The sequence below is a fragment of the Phoca vitulina genome, unplaced genomic scaffold, assembly GCF_004348235.1.
Source record: "Phoca vitulina isolate PV1807 unplaced genomic scaffold, GSC_HSeal_1.0 scaffold31, whole genome shotgun sequence".
NCBI lineage: Eukaryota > Metazoa > Chordata > Mammalia > Carnivora > Phocidae > Phoca > Phoca vitulina.
Genome location: NW_022589734.1, coordinates 6,994,887 through 7,010,455, shown reverse-complemented (window position 1 = coordinate 7,010,455; position 15,569 = coordinate 6,994,887). Strand labels below are relative to the sequence as shown.

The 15,569-nt window shown below is 40.9% G+C and overlaps 1 protein-coding gene across 1 annotated transcript in view; it reads left to right on the top strand.

The window, feature by feature from the left end:
- The window catches only part of F13A1 (coagulation factor XIII A chain), a 163,111-nt gene that overhangs the window by 93,424 nt on the left and 54,118 nt on the right, over nt 1-15,569 (top strand). The window contains exons 7-8 of the mRNA XM_032424940.1: nt 4,356-4,530; nt 7,565-7,703. Coding sequence (XP_032280831.1) covers nt 4,356-4,530; nt 7,565-7,703 — 314 coding nt within the window. The remainder of the gene's footprint in view (nt 1-4,355; nt 4,531-7,564; nt 7,704-15,569) is intronic.

Sequence of the window (15,569 nt, the reverse complement as noted above, 5' to 3'; positions counted from 1 at the left end):
TCCACGCTGAGCTCAGAACCCAACTCAGGGCTCAATCCCACAACCCTGAGATCATGACCTGAGCTGAAATCAAGAGTCGGACATTTAACCAATTGAACCATGAGATACCACGTTGTTGGGTTCTCTATTTTAAGGATATTAATTATCCTTATGTTGTATCATCCTTTTTTCCCTGTTACCTCATCTCCAAATAACTTCATCTCTTTATATTTTTCATAGTATTTCCTTTATCTCAAGCTTTTCTTCTATGTCATTAATTTTTTTATCATTATTTAAATTCAGTTAGCCAACACCTAGTACATGTCATTAATTTTATTTTTTACCAGTATCTACTCTGTTTCTTATAGCTTATACTTTATTTTTAGTTCCATGATCATGTGATTTGGTCCTCAATTTAGTCTTTTAAGTCTATGATCTCCTAAGATTGTGAGAAAATTCTTTATGTTTCTTAATTTTATTTTCTTCTAAGTATTATTTTTTTCATATTCTGTCTCCCTCTCTTTCCCCTTTCTTTCTTCCTCTCTCCCTCTCTCTCTCTCTCTGTCCCTCCCTCCTCACTGCTTCTTTTCTTTTTATTCATGTTCATACTTGCAGAATTCTTCTCCACATGTCCTGTTTGCTCTAATATAGTGTAGGTGAAATCTTGACACATCCTAATTAAGATTAGTTTGATTTTTCCTCTGAACTACAGTTTGAGGCCAATGTTTTTCATTCTATCTACTCTCAAGTATGTTAAGAAAGGTTGGAGGATGGGGGGAGATGAGAGATGGCAATGTCTGTTAGAATACATGGGCTCTGCTCTTTCTTTTAAGGTTCTGCTAAATTTCTTATCTGATAATCCACCCCACCTAATTGGAGGTTTATCTCCTTTCCATGGGGGGGTAACTCTCAGGCTTTATGTCACTTCCCCACTCTAGTTCCAGAATGTCTACCTCTTTAGAGATGCAGACCCATTCTCACCCATTTCTCCACAGCAGTTGTTCCCACTGTTCCGGTCAGAACAAGGAAAAGATTGGCATTTTAATTCCACTAGTTTCTTTCCAGATTTTGAAATACAAATGAGAAGTCTTATGATTTTGTGGACTTGCCAGTAGGGCTTCTGAGACTGGTGGTGAGGGTCAGGAGCTGAGGCATGCTGCCTCTCTATTCCAATCTATAATCCCCATTTTTTTCTTGGAACCAGACTTTGAAGTTTACTGAATTATGTTATGCCACTGATGTTGCTCATAATGTCTTTGGGGGGGCCTGGTTTTTCACTTTTCCCATATTGTAGGTATTATGAGAAGACAATTTAATGTAGTTGAATAACACTCCCTGTCCAAAGTCCTGGGCTCATATTGTCTCCTAGACACTCACTGGTGAGTGAAGCAAGTCCAAGACATTTCATTCTGAAACTGGTCAGAGTTCATGACAGGGTATTAAAACAGTCCATTGTGGCATGAAAAAGAACCAGCGTGCCCTTAAAGTGTCCCCAAACATATCTTGTTGTCTAGGGAGGGAGATATTACTTTAACCCTTTACATGTGCCACTAAAGACTTACCTCTTTCCGTGTCTGAGCCCCTCAGAAATCAATATTCTAATTAGAAAACAGTAGCTAATCTGACCAAATGCTAATAAATGAGAGTTGTGATTTATCTAGCAACAGGGAAACAACTCAGCATTAACAATTAAAAGTCTGTAGAGAAGAGAGCTTTTTTTTTTTCTCTCTTCTCCTTAGCTGATTGGGTTCAGCCAGATGCTATAAATAGTCCTCTAGTTAATGGCTATCTGTTTGAAAGTCAGTCATTAGAACCATAGTTTAGGAACTTTTACCTCTGAGATTCATAGGCTCTATTCTCTTTCTCAATGATAAGGGTAAGGAAATGGTGATATAAGTTAAACCTGAATCTACTTATCCACAAAGACCAAACTACATCATAGCCTACCAGGGTGCTCCTCAGGCTTTGTTATAACAGATACAGATTTTTAAATAATCAGTTCAACTGCAAGGAGAAGTACTAATCATAAATAGAGCCAAAATGGTTGACTAAACCCTGTTGCATTCTAGTCATTTTCATATAGTTACAGGATAAAGTTGAAGTTTACATCAAAGGCATGAGTTTGCAATTAGCTGAACAAGGTCCTTCAGAAATCTCCAAAGAATTACTTTTTCTACATTAAACAAATCAACTGAGTAGTTACCTTTACTTTAACATGAATGAACAGATCAAGGGGGAGAAATAGTATGTCTAAATCAAATTGAATGGTGATCTAGAGAACACTTTCCAGAAGGACCCTCTTTGGGAAATGCCACTCAGTGCTAGAGTAAATCTCATATTTCAGTGGAAGGTTTGTCATTCACAGTAGAAGCACATTTTAAGTGTTTCCTTTTGGTATTTTCTATTTCACCCAATATGGTCTACTTACATGATACCCATGCAGAGCTCCTAGCAGGTCCCTGAACCTGCCATATTGTTTCATGACACCAAGCATTTATTCAAACTGTTTCCATTATGTAGATGACCTTGTCTGGTCCTCAACCACTCAAGACCTAGCTTTCACATAATTTCCCCTATTCAGCCCACTACCACCACCACCCTCCAACCTGAGGAAACTTATTACCACCTCCTTTGGGCCTCCACCTTATCTGTACATCTTTCTGTCTTAACATTAGTAAACTTTAATTCCACTTGATTGGTTTCTTGTTCATCTCTCCCCAGGGAGAAGGTCTTATTCCTATTCATATAAACAATAACTATATGCTTGTTGAATATACAAGTGATTATTCAACATTATTGAGCACCTGCTCTTTGCCCATACTTGCTAGAAGTAAAAAAGACATAGATTTTTTTTAAATCTCTAGTCTCAATGAATTCATGACCCAGTGGGGGAGACTAGACTCCTCTACAACTAAACTCAGTAAGCCTAAGAGAGGGGTCTGGACAAGTGCTGAGACTGAGCTGTTAATTGGCAAGGCAGCGAACATGTAAAGTCCCCATGTTTTAATATATCTTCTATGGTTTTCATGATCCAAACACACCTGCTTCAATCATATGTTTCACATTGCTTGCTAATGTCTTCTTGGCATAGTCTAAACCTATGCTTCTCAAATTAACATTCACAGAAATCACCCCGGGATTTTGTTAAAATGCAGACTCTGATTCAGTAGGTCTGTGGCAGGCACTGGGATTCTGCATTCCTAACAAGCTCCCAGAGGATGCCACAGCTGCTGGTCCACAGACCACACTTTGAGGATCAAGGCTCTAGACACTTGCCATGTCAACGCATAAACATAGTTGAAGTGGCATCAGTTTTTGGAAAAGCTCCCACTGCTCCTTACCTAGGTAGTCTTCTAAGTATAATTAAACATGATGAAAGTTACACCAAGAGAAGTAAGATTCAATAGTGTCTCCCCCCAAAAAACTGATGCCTTGAAATGGTTACTTCTTAGGCTTTTTAATTTCTAAACACAAGAGGTCTTCGTTCCTGCACTTGAGGTCTGCTGCTACCAGAACTCTGTGGTCTGAATGTGTAGCAAGATTTTCCCAAATCTTCAAGATTGCCATTTTTAAATCTACCCCATACTTATAATACCCAGGACCTTCCTGCAAATGGAGGTCTTTTAACAAAACTACAAAACCTTAATCACCTTAAACAATCATAAAGGACAAATGTGGTGAAAAATGAAATTAAAGAGAATTTTGGAAAATAAATACCAAGTCATTTTATATATAAAAAAAATCATAAAAGAAATACTTTTTTAATGCAACTTGCTTAAAATAAACATTGTAAGGTATCCATGGAAATCTAATTTCTTATTAACTCTTAATGGTTCCTATGACATCTATTTACTTTTTCAGTTTGTCAGAGCCTGCAATTCATCATCAAAGTCAAAACTCACTAGACCATGAGACTTTGGGCCCCCACTCTACCTATACATTTCTGTCATGTGTCAGTTTTGAATTCTCCTTCCACAAAGGCAAGGTCCCTATTTGATCCCTACTTGAGCTGTCCTCTTTTGCAAGTGTTCTTCCTCTTTTCCTCATGACTCCAACCAGACCAAGTGTCCTGTGCGTATCTTTTCCTAAGCATGTAGAGAAGACATTACAAGTCTTCGTAGCTGCTATTCAACACCATCTTAATTACAGTAATATGTTATTTGAGAAGCAGTCTTGGTTATTTGGTTATCTTGCACAGTTAGTTATTGCATCACTTTCCCTGACAACACAACAGTGAATGAAACAGTAGTAGAATTGTTTTTATCATACAGGGCATTTGGAAGGCACTGGATGCCTTCGCTTGCTTGATGTCAGAGTCTGGAGAGAATTCTTCTAAATGTTCTTTCTTCCTTCTTACCACTCATGGTCTCATTTAGGTTAATGCCAAAGATGATGAAGGCGTCCTTGTTGGATCCTGGGACAATATCTATGCCTATGGTGTCCCCCCATCAGCCTGGACTGGAAGTGTTGACATTCTGTTGGAATACCAGAGTACTAAGAATCCAGTCCAGTATGGTCAATGCTGGGTTTTTGCTGGTGTCTTTAACACATGTAAGTAGCCAATTGAGTAAAATTTTTTTAATGCAAAAGGAATTTTACTTCAAGACACTTTATCTATAAACTGGCAAAGAGACCTAGCAACCCTGTTAGCTCTCTAGAATTTATAGATGGCTATTCTGGGATGTAGTCAATGCATAATTAAATTGTACTGGGCCAAATATGCTCATAGTTTCTCTTTGACTGCAGAATCTTTATAGAAAGAATGATGGACTATTTCCTACATAATCCATCATTCAACACCCAGAGAAATGGGGGTCCCAGGGGCCAAGAAATGATGTGAGGGAAAGGATATGCCATTTTCTTTTCAGTAACCTCCCACATTTTAAAAAGATTAACAAAATTTAAAATGATAAATAATAATAGATATATACTGCTTATTTGTTATTGAAAAGTGTTATAAATATGTTTATTAGCTTATTATTTACCACTGAGAGGTTTAATAAATATATGCACTTAATTTTTACCCTGGCTGTGGGAGAGATTGTGACAGGTGGTTTCATCTCCATTTTTACATGGGAATCTCAATGCCCCTGAGCAATTAGATATCCGAACTTAATGAACAGTCTTTACTCCCCACTTTCCCTTCTGGTTTTTAATCTACCCAACATCTAATCTATAGAGGAAAACATATGGGAACAGAATTATTCTCTTCAGCTCCATGCATCATTTTTTGAAATGCCATTTGCCTGTCTAGGCCCAGACAATACTATTGTTAATTCAGTGACTATTTTTAAAAATACATTTATTTCAGTATGTCTTCATCATTAGTAATGATTTTCATTCACTTGCCATTTCTACAGCCTTGGAGAAAACATTAAGCTCAAGTTGGAGTGTCTTTCTGCTTGCTCATTAATAAAGAATGTTTTACCTAGTTAGCATTTTTCTTTTAATCAGAAAAATCAAGGAGGGGCTAGAGGCTGGAAGCCAGGATGAGGCCATTTTTTATAAATGATCATGAAGCCTCGCAGTTTTAGCTCAAAGTTGCAACAGTCCAAGATTAGTCAGTGATCCAAGTGGGAAGAAATTATGCGTCTTGTGCTTTTGTTTTTCTATGGTATTAAGCTGAATAAGATTATTTTCTTAGCCAGTTGAGTATACCCAAGGGCTAAGGGAATATATTTTCTGAGAGCAATAAAGGCCAGTGTATCGGTTTCCTAGGTGTGCTGGTCTCTGAGGTTCTAGATAGAAGCTGAACTTCATGATGGGCTAACAATTAGAGGTAGCCCCCCTCCCTCACTATTCCCAAGCCCAGACTATGTAGAGGGTGCCTGATGGGAGCAGCTACTCTTAGGAAATGCTTCCAGGAAAACAGAAAGGACCCTCTGCCTTGTGTCTTCCTGCTGTCCTGAATTTCACTATCCCAGTGTAATTCCTTCAGGCTTCGAACCAGATAAAATAGTGAACACCTTCCATCCATTTATGCCTTTTGTATGAAAGGGTCATCAGATCTATCCCTGAAAACAGGCTTTGGTGGTAAGCTAAGAAAAAGGCAGAAGCACATGTGAGGAAGTCACAGTAAGAATAGACCCCAAGAGGGAAGTTGGAAGGAGGGAGGCATAGGTGCCCCAGTGTCAGGCTTCACCTGCCTTAAAATTATGAGGTCAGGCAAAATCTGGAACAATTCTCATTCTGTGAGTTAGTGGTAAGCCAGAAATAGAGCTAGAGTGCCAATCATCTTACTGGTAAAACTTTGGCTTGAATAGGGTCTGTGAATCAATACAGGAAGATAGAAGTAGGAAGCAGGTGGTGGCTGCCTTCATTTTTGTTTGGGGTATTAAGATTAAGTCAGTTAATGAGGACACTTGAATGCTACCAGACTCAAGTTTGGATTTCCAAGGTTGTTCTATTGAAGGAGGTGGATAGCCTTTGGTTAAAAATGCTAAACTATTCTGAGAAAAAAAAGGCAAGCCAAGCCATTAATCTTAAAATTGTCAGCTGAATTATTTTCAATGAGCCCTGATGTCTGGCATCCTGGGAGCCAGGGAGGGCATTTGGATTGAGTTTAATCAATAGGTACATATGGCAAAAGATGCATCCAGGTAATTTATTATCTAGCAATTAAAATGAATCTGTGGTGTCACCCTCCACCAAGTGTCATGAGAGCAAATTCCAGCCAGGAGAGCAAACCCCACTGAGGACCTCTGTTATAACTTCCTATTAGCTGAGGGGTTTTTTTTGTTGTTGTTGTTCCAGTTAATTTTTTTTTTTATTAGTTTCAGAGGTAGAATTTAGTAACTCATCAGTTGCATATAATACCCAGTGCTCACTCCATCAAGCACCCTTCTTAATGCCCAGCACCCAGTTATCCCCTCCCCCCACCCACCACCCCTTCAGCAACCCTCAGTTTGTTTCCTAGAGTTCAGTGTCTTTTATGGTTTGTCTCCCTCTCTGATTTCATCTTATTTTATTTTTCTTTCCCTTCCCCTATGTTCATCTGTTTTGTTTCTTAAATTCCACATACAAGTGAAATCATATGGTATTTATCTTTCTCTGGGGCACCTGAGTGGCTCAGTCAGGTAAGCCTCTGACTTCGGCTCAGGTCATGATCTCAGGGTCCTGGGATCAAGCCCCGCATCACGCTCCCCACTCAGCAGGGGAGTCTGCTTGTCCCTCTCTTTCTCTCTCTGCCCCTCCCCCGGTTTGTGCACTCTCTCTCTCTCAAATAAATAAATAAAATCTAGCTGAGTTTTTAAAAAAAATTTATTTTCAGGAACATAGTCCTATTAGATGGGCTAAAATAATACTACTTTAGTGATTGTATGATTAGCAACTAAACAATTAGAACCCCATTATTGGGATTTTAGTACTTTTATTCCATTTATTCTGAATGATCACACAGCAAGGTTCACTCCATAGTCCTGAAGCTTGACAATAGTCCCCTTTCTTCAGTAGGGAACATTTGATAACACGTGCAAAGGGTTTTTCTTTTTGGTAAAGAAGGAAGTCCCTTATGATAAGGAATTGTTCACTATATATTTATTAAATTTTGGTGATGGGTTTAGTTGTGGTCTGTCCTTTCCTGCAGTTTTGCGATGCCTTGGGATACCAGCAAGAGTCGTTACTAATTACTTCTCAGCCCATGATAATAATGCCAATTTGCAAATGGACATCTTCCTGGAAGAAGATGGGAACGTGAACTCCAAACTCACCAAGGATTCAGTGTGGTGAGTTTGATTTACAAGGGCACTTGCTGATATCAAATTAGAGTGACAATACACATTAACCACAAGACAGACTGGGTCTGATGTTTCTTTCCCTTCTATTTTAAGGACTGTTCAATACCATAGGCAGAAATGGCTGATTGGTAGAGATTGCTTTTAGCGAATGAATGAGAATTGTTACGGCACAGACAGTTTGCATTTCTAGTAATAAAGATCAATCATTGCATTACAACAGCAACCACTGAAAAGGGTCATGGTTTTAGCTATGCCTTTAGGCTAGAGCCCATTCTAGTTCCTCTCCACTTTAGTATGAGAATATTATGATGAGTGGCAGAGGTATTGGACCCGAGTATTCTCTATGTCAATACTCCAGGAATAATAGAGCTAACATTTATTAAGCACTTACTATGTTATGTTCCAGTGTCTGTGTGTACGTGATTGTATTTTATTCTTTTAACAGCTGTATCATGTGGGTGCTTATTAGTATCTCCATTTACAGAGGAAGAAACTGAGGCCCAGAGAGGTTAAAGTAATTTGCTCAAGGTCACACATCTGATAAGCTGAGAATAAAACCCAAGTGCATCTGACCATTAACCACAATTTTTTTTTGCCTTTGCAGTATTAGATTGTTCTCTTTTTTTATTTATTTTTATTTATTTATTTATTTTTTAAGATTTTATTTATTTATTTGACACAGAGAGAGTGAGAGAGAGAGCATAAGCAGAGGGAGTGGCAGGCAGACAGAGGGAGAAGCAGGCTCCCTGCTGAGCAAGGAGCCCGACGCGGGACTCGATCCCAGGACCCTGGGATCATGACCTGAGCCGAAGGCAGCCGCTTAACCGACTGAGCCACCCAGGCACCCAGATTGTTCTCTTTTTTTAAAGATTTATTTATTTATTTTAGAGAAAGAGGGAGAGAAAGAGAGTGCACAAGTTGGGGGAGGGGCAGAGAGAGAGAGAATCTTAAGCAGACTCCCTGCTGAGCATGGAGCCTCACCTGGGGCTCGATCTCACAACCCTGAGATCATGACCTGAGCCAAAATCCAGAGTCAGATGTTCAACTGAGTGAGCCACCCAGGTGCCCTCGGGATTGCTCTTTGAATGTAAAGATGTGGTTCTCCGTGATTTGTGACCTCATCTTTCAAACAGAGATAGGAATGGGAGTAAAGTTGAAATTGTCACTAATACCAAGCACATCATTCTTTCATTGCCCTGAGCAGCTACACCACAAGCTGGCTACAGGGGGTTTAAGATCCCAAAGAAATTTCCTATGTCCATGGGACCCACTCAGTCCAAAACAATATTCTAAAAAGAGGGGAAAAAACCCAAACATAAGGGATATTTATGAAGGTCTGTGTGGGGGAAATTGCCAGGCTCTGAACTAGTTGGAATATCCAAGCCAAAAGTGTGTCACCTAAGGTTGTTCTTTATAAGTAATAAAGTGGAAAGACTGTCAGTTGTAAAAGCATCCAAATGGGGATGGGAAGAAGTTACGAGCTCATTTGAAGAGAAATTAAAAGTTAGAAGTGCCTTAACTCCCCCGTGTTACAGGAATGGATCACAGTGGTAGGAGCAGTATTAACTTGCCAGGACTGGTAAACATGCTCATTGGAGGATGTGGAAAGAAGGAAATCGGGGAACTAGCAGCAGAGTGGTACTATGAATAAAAAATAGTGCAGTTCATTTGAAGGGAATGAGCTGAGCAATGGTAAGCAAGAGAGTACAGGCAAGACAAAACCTCACCTCTGTAAATTGAACAGCAATTTAAAGCATCATTTCAGCCCTTGGAATTACAGTACAGCAGCCCAGCATGTATATGGAATAACAAAAACAGACCAAAATAGCTGCCCCAAAAGCCTGTTGTGACAGTAGAAAATAGCAAAATGAGAATTATTTGGTATTCTGTTCTGTGCACCTTTCCTTACACACACACGCGCGCGCGCGCACACGTACACACATGCTTAATGCCTTGCTAGCCAACTGCAGTTTGAAATTATTCCTCCCTGTTCCTTGATCTAAATGCTTCCACCATGAATCCCCATGGGCACCCTAACAAATAACCCCACGAAGCCCTAAACAAAATTGATAGCAAATTGTGAAGCTGATAGATCTTGCTCTTGGTAACGCTCTCATCTTTCGGCTTCCTACTCTGAATTCCTTTCCCTGTCCCTGTGAACTTCCACTCCCTCATTACCTTCCACAAATGTCCCATCACCCTGGGACTATGTTCCCTGGTCTGGGGGCCTCACCCATGCTCCACCACCAGACCATTGCTCTGGGCTCTTATTCCCTCCCCTTGTTTGGCTCATGGTGGGTTTACAACATATGGTGACTGCCGTCTCACTAACTGGCTGATGTGAACTCAATTTGGGACACGTCTGACCATGGAACACAAAGATTAAAGGGCTCAGTCAGGTCTGAGTCCAAAGCCTGGCTCTGCCACTGACCAGCTGTGTGACCTTAGACAAGGCACCACCTCTCTGTGCCTCTTTCCTTCTCTTAAAGTAGAGATGACAGAATTTCCTATTTCACTCAGCCCAGAGCAGAGCATAACAGGTGCCTAATGAATGTTAGCTGTCATTATTGCCTTCATTATTAGTCACACAGCTGGAATTTCTTGGAGACAATATGTTGCCATCAACCTAAGCACATTGAAGCAGTCAGAAAAAAAGAGGGGTGTCCCACGTCCTAAGATGACTGTGCCATTTCTGTACCTTTGGGGTATTTTTAAAACAAAAGCAGAAGTTTATGTCTCCCCCCCCACACACACACCCCAGTGCAAACACTAGTGGACCCTACAAACTATAGAAGTTCCGTAAAACCAAAAGAATCTCTAGGGCCCTCCCTGATTGAGAAAGCCAGTGGGGACTTTCCCTGGATACATCAATCAGTACATGATCACCACAGGCACACCGCCACACAAGCTCTGGCTTTGACGGTTACTTGCTGTGTGACCTCGAGAAAATGACTTCACCTCTCTGAGCTTTGGTTTCTTCATCAGTAGAATGAGGGTAACCATTTCCTGATGGGTAGCTGTGACATTTAAATGAGGTAATACAGGTAAAGGACTTACCATAGTGCTAGGCCCAGAGGGAGTGCTCCTCGGTGCCTGCTAATGAGATTAGTAATAGCCAGGGGTGAGAAGCAGGAGGGGCCTGAGCTATAGCTTGGTGAGCAAGCAGGGGGCAGGGCAGAAGGCTAGAGGCTGAGGTGAGGGCAGGGAGGATTTGGTGGGCATCAGCTGACCATTGAGAAACCAGCACGGCATGGCTGACAACACATGGCCTAACAAATTTCCTAGCAGGGGTCTCAGGAGCAAGAGGCCTCCCCCAAGCCCCCAGACTCAATTCCTTCCACAGGCTCCAGTTGGACAAACTCACCCCAACTCCCTCCTGGTTTGTGCATGGCTCTTGCCTTCCCCGCCCTGCCCCCTCCTCTCTTCCTCCTCTCTTTCTAAAGGCAACCATGAGAATGACTTCTTGCTTTCTCTGTCTTGTACCTCTCCCATCTCTTTAACACTGAGGTATCCTGATGGTACACAGTTTGTGGTGAATTAATTTGTCCAGCTGGGTCTCCATGACCGTGACCGAAGGCATCCTCTTCGGCCAGGTCCAGCGTGGCCCAAGCAGAAGTAAGCCAGTACAAAGGGTTCAGAGAGCCAGCACAAGAATGCTTTCAAGGGCATACTATGCGTGGCCCTCCCCAAGGCCATGGGGGGCGGGGGCGCAAAGCATGGATTTCAGCCCATGCTCTGACTCTTCTCCCTTTAGCACCAAAGACCATGGAGGGCTGACTGCTTATGTCCCTGCTTCCTGGTTTGGCACCTCAGGTCCCTCCATGGTGGATTTCCCCTCTGAGAGTGCCTCACCTCACAGGGAGCGGCAATTTTGCAGAGTGGACACACTGTGGATGCCCACAGAGGGAAGAGGCTGCTTCTTAGAGATTCAGGAGAGGGAGGGGCCAAGGAACCTTAGAAGGGCACAGCTGGGCAGAGTAATTGGACCTCACTGTAGCAAATGAAATTCTGAGTGGACCAACGCAAGGTAACATATCCTGGAAGGAGCAATTTAAGCCGCCTGTCCCCTGTGTGCCGATGGGTTTTGAATTATGTGTAACCTCTGGAGGAAGGCAACTATGAATCACTGCAGACAGTTTAATGAAGATGCTTGCACAATGTTTAGCTGCAGTGCAAACAGTGAATAGGGAGATGATGGTTCATTGAGGAGGGAGAACACGGCTCACTCCGTGGGCACAGGGTAAAGTGATGGTTTGGCCTCACCTTGCAAGAAAGAGCTCAGTTTGATCACCTCATTATATGACTATCACAGTGGAAATGGAAACAATTTCAAAAGAAAGGGATGGTGGCACTTATTAGTGTCATGGAGGTATTTCAGTGAAAGGCTCTTCTCCTTCTAAATGAAAGCATTATCCTGTGTCATTTTTGCTGGAGAGGGTGTAGTCAGATTTGATGATTCTGGGCTGAAAGAACTATGCCCACCTCTTGGCTGGCCCCCACCAGACTGCAGCCCCCATGGGGGAGAGCAATGTCTGATCTAATTTGTTTTTGTTTGTTTTGCCAGCATGTAACAGGGTGCAGAGCATAGAGCAAGGACTTAATAAATGGAATTGGTTGGAAAAAATTTTTGATGCTCATTTAACTGAATAAATGTCATTTAATTCATTCAACAAACACTATTGTGCACTATTACGTCCAAATACCAGATTCTAAGGATTCAGAAAGAAATAAGAGTCACATCCCTTGAGGAGCTAGTTCGTGGGTGAGTCAATCACATATAGAACTCTATAAAAAATATAAGGTAGGTTGTAATATGAGCCAGGAGGCATGGAGATGAGGGGAAGGGGCTGCCATCCTAAGCCCAGGGGAGCAAAGGGAAAGCCTGTTCACATGGGAAGTGGCCATGGACTCAAAGCCATTATCCCCCCTGCAATCTTCTGGTTGTGCTGTTCACAGATGGAATGCCCAGGAAGTGACCTTAGCCCACAGATGAAACTCAGGGGTATGTCTATAAAAGTCAAAAGCCCTGAGATGAGACAACCCGAGAGAGAGCAATCTGCTTTAAGGACCCAGCAGGAAGGAATGAAAGCTCATACAGAGTTAGCCTCTATTCTTATGACCACGGTTGTTGAATGTCAAAACTCGTTCTAACTCACCTTCCAGCCCCTTGTCACTCCTGCCTTTATATAAAGAACTCCTGGCTCTTTGCCCACCTTCCTGAAGGAGCTAACGCCCCCAGGCTGTGCATTCAATGAGGAGCAGATGGAGTTAATACTCTTTAGGGGTGGGGATGCATCCTTCCGTCCTTCCTTCCCGTCCTCCACCTATCACCACCTCTCCTACTTCTCTACCTTCTAGGCACTGTCTAACCCTGAGTCCTTTAAGACAAACCCACCCCTCACTCTTAGTTTTAGAGGGTCCAACAGCCAACAGTGCTCCAGATTTCCTCTTGGAGCCAACAGCTTTTGAGACCCCGTGACTCCTTTTTGTCCAGCTTCTAAGCCCCTCACTCGTATGTGCTGCCCATGCACTCAGGATATGAAGAGAAGTGGGCTGAACACACGTGTGTACACCCAGGCCCATAGCTGACCGGTCAGCCTCTCAAGTTCCAGTTGATTAGCCAAATGGCAGGTGTAGAAAACATCATAACTCAGAGTTTTAAACAGTTTATATGATATCAAAGATAATTGTGAAAACCATGAGTACCGCAACAATTAGCAAGTCTTTTATTTCCTTTTATTGCCTTTTCATTTGAAATTAAGTAGGGTTGATTAAACTGGCTTTTACAATTTTAATTTTTTTTAAATAATTGTGAACTAGCAAATTTGTATTTCTTGGTTTCAACTCAATGTTGCAACGATCTAAAAATTAGTCAGTGATCCACGTGGAAAGTAATCACAATTTTATTTTGTTTTTCCCCAGGGCATCATGGAAAAACACCAAATCAAGTCAAACTATTCTTGTAATTTTGCCCTCCCTCTCTCTCTCCATGGTGCAAGACAATATGATTAGCTCTGCCACTGATTAGCTGGGTCACTTTGGGCAAGTGGCTTGATTTCTCTGGACCTTAATTTTCTCTTATATAAATGTATGAGTTTGGTCTTAATGAGCTCCCCAAAATTTTTTAATAAATTTCACTCTTCTTCCAACAAGGCCTTTCCTCCCATATGCAGCAGGTTCTACCCCTCGCTCTGTGTGAAGACCTGCTCACCTGCACAGGGCCAGCTAGGATCCGCCCACTCACATATAGGTGCTGCTTTGCAAATTGACTTCACATCAGCTCCCAAGAGAAGAAAAACAAAAAACAAAACAAAAATCAAACACACACCACAGAAAAATTTTGTAGTTGTAATTTCTGGCCTCAGTGGATCTGGTTCTTTAAAAAAAAAAAAACCCAACTTCCTTCAGTACTTGTTGGAAAGAGTACAGTTGTTATTGTTTTATTTTTTTCACTCCAAATGCAAAAAACTCTGCTGCAGTGGGTAGCATTGAATCTATAAATAAAGCTCTTTTGAAGCAAGTTTTAGAATGGAAATTAAACAGCCTTCACACCTAGGGGCCAGCACTGGGTATAATACTGATCCCAATTCTCATTGCAGTCTCTGCACTTGGCATAGAGGTTTGACCATTGTAGGCGTGTTTTTGAAATTTAGATCGATCTATCTTGTACCTTGCTATAGATGCTCAGTGTGTTCCAACTAGTTAGACCTTCATGGTGTTAAGTTATATTAAATTTTAATTCCTGTATGTGCAAAAAAGAATTATACAAAAATGAATTCCAAATATAAAGGTAGAGAAAATTTTCTGAATATGAACCAAACTGCTTAAAGATGTTTAAGGGTTTGTAAAATTAACCGGTGATGCATCTAGGTTACCAGTTCTGAACATCTACCAAAGATATTTCTTTTCAAGTATAGATTATCTTGTTAACTGCATTACTGTCAGCCAAATTGTTTTTGAGGAAATCCCCTAGAACAAGATCACGAGCTCTGTCACTAGAGAACTAAGAATATACACTCTGAATCTATACCAGAGTCTTAAAGAAAGGATGGAAAAAGTTATTTTCCACCTCCAAAGAATCAAAATAGCTCATGCTTATGGAATGCTTTCATTGTGCCAGGTCCTGATCTAAGTGGGTGGCATGTAGTAACTCATTTAACCTTTTTAACAACTTTTTAGGATACTTGGTATTGTTGTCCTCATTTATAGATGAAGAAACTGAGGCACACAGTAACCTAACCACAGTCACCAGTCAATAAGTGGCAGAGCCTGAATTACAAACCCAAGAGGGGTTGACCCTAGAGCCCACTTTTTTTTATAACACCTTTATTGAAATATAACGCACATATCAGTAATTATAAAATTGTGTTGCTGGGCTTGTAATGTAGAAAGATGCAATCTGAATTAATAGCACAAAGGACAGGGGAAACGGAACAAAGTTTTTGCATGCAGTTGAAAATAAATTGGTATTAATCTGAACTAGAGTTCTCAGTTAGAATCTTATGATCCCCAGAGAAACCACTAAGGAAAAACTGAAAAATACATAGTAAAAAGAAACAGAAAAGAATTAAAATGTATATTGGAAAACATCTTTTTACAAAGAGTAAGGAAGTAATGAGGAATAGAGGAAGAACAAAACATAATACGTATAACAAGGAATTTACAAAATGGCAGATGTAAATCCTACTTATCAGTAATTGGATTAAATGTTAATGGATCAAATATTAAGATTTGTTTTATGGCCTAACATATGGTCTATTCCTAAGAATGTTCCATTTCCCCTTGAGAGATGTATATTTTGTTGTTGTTGGGTGAGATATTTTATAGACATCCATTAGGTCTGGTTGGTTTATT